Here is a 5,151-nt window from a genome sequence, read left to right on the forward strand (position 1 = left end):
TGATCACATAAATCTGTTGTTGAATACATTTTATATTCTTGGTACTCATGAGTTTACTTATCTATTCCCAACTCTATCCTCAGAGGCCCTCTTAGTTTCTCCATCACTACAAAAGATGTGTGAAACCCTAGCTTCCCAGACTCAACATATATTAAATAACTGCATGGATAATTTGGTACAGTTTCTTTAAAGTGACCTATGTAATATGTAAGAGAGTTTGGTTTTAATTGCCACCGGAGCAGATATAGAAAGAATTTCAACATAAGATTGTTAAAACCCTCAGATGGAATTACTGGATAAGTCAGTCTTCATTCTAAGAACAACAAGCAGAATTTGAAAGAAATAACATACTAGATGACTTATATAGAACAGTTACACAAAAATGGAGTTAGACTAATCAAGAGAAAAGTACATTCTTCCTGTGATATCTGTGATGTTTGACCTTGGATATTGTATCCTTGAGGGCCTGGTGAACCTGCTTGTTGCGCAGGGTGTAGATGACAGGGTTCAGAAGCGGTGTCACTACCGTGTTCACAAGAGCAGCCTCTCTGTTGGTGTCCAGCCTGCTTGACTGCTTTGGCTTAATGTATATAAATATACAGCTGCCAAACATCAGCGAGAGGACGATGAGGTGAGAGGAACAGGTGGAAAAAGCCCTCTGCCGCTCCCTGGCTGAGGGCAGACGCACTATTGTGACTACTATATTGCTGTATGCAAAGACGGCTATAAGAAGGGATGCAAAAAGCACAACTAAAACAAAGTTAAAGAACAGCATTTTGATAGACCTGGTTTCAGAACAGGAGAGATTTGCCAGTGGTTCAAAGTCACAGAAGAAGTGAGGAATGACATTGGGGCCACAGTAAAATGACCGGGAAAGCATTACAACTGGAATGGCCATGAGGAGGAATCCCAGAACTAAACAGACAGTAACGAGATAGACGCACATCCTTGGGCTCATGATGGTGTGGTAATGCAGAGGTTTGCAGATGGCCAGATACCGGTCCAGAGACAATACAGCAAGAAGGAAAAAAGCAGTTGCCCCCAGGAAAAGAAAGACAAAGGCTTGGGTGAAGCAGGCTCCAAAGGAAATCTTTTGCCTCCCTGAAAGAAAGATGGCCAGCAGCTGAGGAATAACGGTAGATACACAACTGCACTCGACAAAGGAGAAGGTGCTGAGGAAGAAGTACATGGGTGTGTGTAAGCGGTGGTCCTCGCAGGTCATGGTAATTATGAGCATGTTGCCCACAAGGGAAGCCAAGTAGGCCAGCAAGTGCACTAGAAATAGGAGGATCCCCAGGTGCTCGACTGCAGGGAACCCCTCGAGGATAAACTCCTGGATGGCTGTCCCATTCCTGGTGGCCTCTGTCATCAGCATGTCCACTTCTTCAGTCTGTCACTGAGGGGTTTGCAGAACTGTGACTAAAAGTTGGGGAACTGTGTGTTACTAAAACTGTAAATGACACAGGAAGGCAATCGGGCTTGTAGTCAGGGCATTCAATATGCCATTTAGCCCATTGTTAAGTAAAAATAAATGATTTTAAATTATATGACAGTCTTTACATTGCATGTGCCCTAAAATACTGGCTGTAGAAAACCTACATCTGCCACACATCCTCATTAGGGATAATGTCATTCAACAGTGTTGATGGTTTTCCCATGTGCCTCACGGCCTGCTTGGAACTTTTATCTATTTAGTCATGATACACATTTCTGGTAAAAATAACTTTCATGGCATACAGATAAATATTGAAAAAGGAAAACAACAACTTGAAAATCATTCTGGATCTGGGGTCTAATTTGGGGGTCAGGTCATGCATGAAGCTGTGGTTTCAATTCCCATCTATCCAAAATAAAAGAAAACAAAACAAGTCAGATAAAACAAAGTTTACCTTATAGATACCAGAGAGATGGCTCTGCAGCTAAATGCATTTGTTGTTTATGCAGAGAAGCTAGGGTCAGTTTCCTGAAACCACTGGCAACTCATAATCATCTGTCCCTCCATTTCCAGGGGACCCAGTGCCCTCTTCTGACCTCCCAGGGCATCAGGCACATGGGTTGTATACATATACTCATGAAAGCAAAACACTCAATACACGGTGAATAAAAACTAATCTTCAAAATATTAACTTACATCCTGGAGTCCCGGAGCCCCATCTGCAGTCCTATGAAGTGAGTTAGATCAGAAGAGTCACATAAGTAACTCTAGTTGGATTGTCGTAGGTTCATGTCTGTCTGCTCTCATCTAGAGCCCCTGATAGACAGTGAAAGAGAAGCATTTCCCCTCCATCCTGCGCTTGATGGTCAGTCCAGGGAGAAATTCTTTCAACTGATCTTCTTCGCCCAGATATTTAAGAAAGTCAGGATGCTGGGGAAGTGGATCAGCAGGCAAAGTTCTTTCTATCCAAGTGTGAATTCAGATTTCAGCCCCTGTAAAAGGCCAAAGTGGTGAATTACATCTGTAACTCCAGCGCTGGACAGGGGAGAAGACAGGCAGATCCCAGAGGTGCACTGGCTCAGCAAGCCAGTCCATTTCAAAAATGAACTTCACATTCAGTAAGAGACTCTAGATCAAAATATACGGTAAAATGTGATGAAGGAGGGTGTCCAAAATCAACCTCTGGGTATTGCATGCACATGTGTTGTTTCCTGCACACACACACACACACACACACACACACACACACACACACACACATATACCACATGCACGGGCACATATACAAATATACATACAAATGCATACACATGAATATACCACACATACATATAGCCTAGGCACACACAAATACAATAAGCAAACTTGCACTTATCCCACATGAATATGCCACACACACACGCACACACACATACACACATACACATGCTTATATACAAACAAAGAAAAGAATAAATTTGAGAGTTAAGTCAGTCTACAATGACTTTAGTTCCCTATAACCCAAATTGAGAAGGAGGAGAAGGAGGAGGGGAAGAAGAGCATGGTAGCATGCTCTGTGATGTTGAGTTGATACAGATAGACGGACCCCTGGGTTTGCTTGTCAACCAACTTAGCCTATTTAGCAAGTTCTAGACCATTGAAGGACTTAGTTTCAAAAATAAAAGTGTATAGTGCCTGAGATATAAATACATCTATGGTTGTATTCTGGACATCATATATATGCATTCACATGTGTGTGAGCGCACACACACACACACACACACACACACAAACACACACACACAAACCTACACAAGAAATAAAATATCACTTAACACGGTTGAAAATATTTCATAATTTCACTCCAGTGATGATTCTGATTCGTTCTTCCTCCTAATTCCTATGATAGTAAGACAAATAGTTTTCCCCTAAATGATAAAAACTTTGTGTGAGAGCATTTGTCTCTGGCCACCTGGAATCCATTATACATCTCAGACTTTCCTTTCAAACCTGAAACAAGCAATTATTCTTGTTCTTGTTGTCAGAGCTGTATAGAAACTGGATGGAAGAAAAACACTGCTGCCACTTAGATCAAGTAATAGACAAGAGGCTCCACTTCTGCTGAGGTCACACACCTGCCACAAGCAGCTCACAACACTCACAGTGAGGCCACACCCCTGCCACCAGCAGCTCACAACATCACACTGAGGCCTCACCCCTGCCACAAAGCAGCACACAATAATCAGAACTCAGCCTTCTGATATTTTGACTCTCAGAAAAAAAATCAACACATTGGTCTGAACATCTAAATCATGTGTAAATAAATAAATGTTCATAATTTCCAGAGATAAAGTCAACATGTGCAGTACATATGCCAATTCATCTTCTCCAATCAATTAACAGCCCAAGAACTGGATGAAACCAAATTTATACGTCAGTTGAAATGTTTTGTCGTGACTACATCAGAAAATAAGAACTCACATCTCCTCATTTGTTCTCTGAAAATTGAGAAGTGAGTTCATCTGTGGTTCCCAAAGAACTTTTGTGTGTCTCCAGTGCGCCACACCTCCCTTGTATGCTCCAACATTAGCAAGCAGCCCTGTTGCTAGGAACATACTCCAGTCAGGGTACAGGGCAAGAGAGTCATCACTCTATATGGAATACGTAGATATTTTCTACATAGACAGTATTTTTCTTAAGTGCTTTCCACAGCACTGAATTTGCTACTCCCATTACCAGCACCACCACTGCCAACCAAAATACACATATTCCCAGACTGAGAAGATACCTAAACCAGCAGGAGCAGGAATGAAAGTAATATGAATTTGTCCCAACATATATTTAGCACTGGACTGTCTCTTGATACTAATCAGGGTGCACCAGGTCCAGTGCAGGGCACCAAGAGATACTAAGTATCATTAGTAGATGGAACAAAGCCATCCACAGCCCTGTGTCACCCTAGGATCCCTCATGATTGGTAATTTAGCATGGTTGGGAAGGGAATACCACTCAATTAATAGCAATAATAATAGTCAATTTGTATAATATTTTATTATATCTAATAATAAATAATGATTAGTAAGTATAATGACTGCTCCTTCCTTGTATACAGAAACAGAAAATGAGCTTCCAAATGTCGTCATGAAAATATTCTAAAGTGTAGCACATATAATCCCCAAAATTCATTAATTTCCAAGTTGTATCATATTGTTAACGTGGGATTGAAAGATCAAATTGAATTAGCTAACATGGCACTTGCCTGTAATCATTGCATTTATGTGACTAAAGCAAAAGGATTAGCATGATCTTGAGGCCAGCCTGGGATTTGCAATGAATATCAAGCCAGCCAGGACTGGATAGCTAGATAGCATGCCTTGGTCTATTATGTAAAGTCACATAAAACACTGGATCACTGTGTCACTATACAAGTCAGGTTTCTCCAGAGAAAAAGTAGTAACAGAATAAACAGTTGTTATAAAGAGAATTCACTAGATTGGCTTAAACCATCTGTGTGAGTAGTCTAGCAATGGCTGCCGGCACACTAGAGTCTGAGAACCCAGTATGTTCTCGGTCCACTTTACGTGTTGCCTTTCTAGCTCTAATTTGGTACTGATAACTGGATAACTACAGGGGACTGCTGGTCTTTGGTCCATGATGGATGGCTGATGACCTGAATTCTGGCACCTACTTCATGGTGTGACAACAGGGTCAATGCACTCACCAGCAAAAAGTGAAGG

General features: G+C 41.4%; 1 protein-coding gene across 1 annotated transcript; it reads right to left on the reverse strand.

Moving 5' to 3' along the window:
- Positions 1 to 397: 397 nt before the first annotated feature.
- On the reverse strand, positions 398 to 1,375 carry LOC148122637 (olfactory receptor 2AP1-like). The gene has a single exon (XM_087904993.1). It carries the CDS (start codon positions 1,373 to 1,375, stop codon positions 398 to 400), a length of 978 nt encoding a protein of 325 aa, XP_087761119.1.
- Positions 1,376 to 5,151: the final 3,776 nt, after the last annotated feature.

This window comes from Myodes glareolus, chromosome 3, assembly GCF_982192425.1.
Source record: "Myodes glareolus chromosome 3, mMyoGla1.1, whole genome shotgun sequence".
NCBI classification, from domain to species: Eukaryota; Metazoa; Chordata; class Mammalia; order Rodentia; family Cricetidae; genus Myodes; species Myodes glareolus.

Excerpts from the sequence above, each read along its gene's own strand:
- LOC148122637 (XM_087904993.1), bottom strand. The coding sequence starts at position 1,375 with ATGCTGATGACAGAGGCCACCAGGAATGGGACAGCCATCCAGGAGTTT.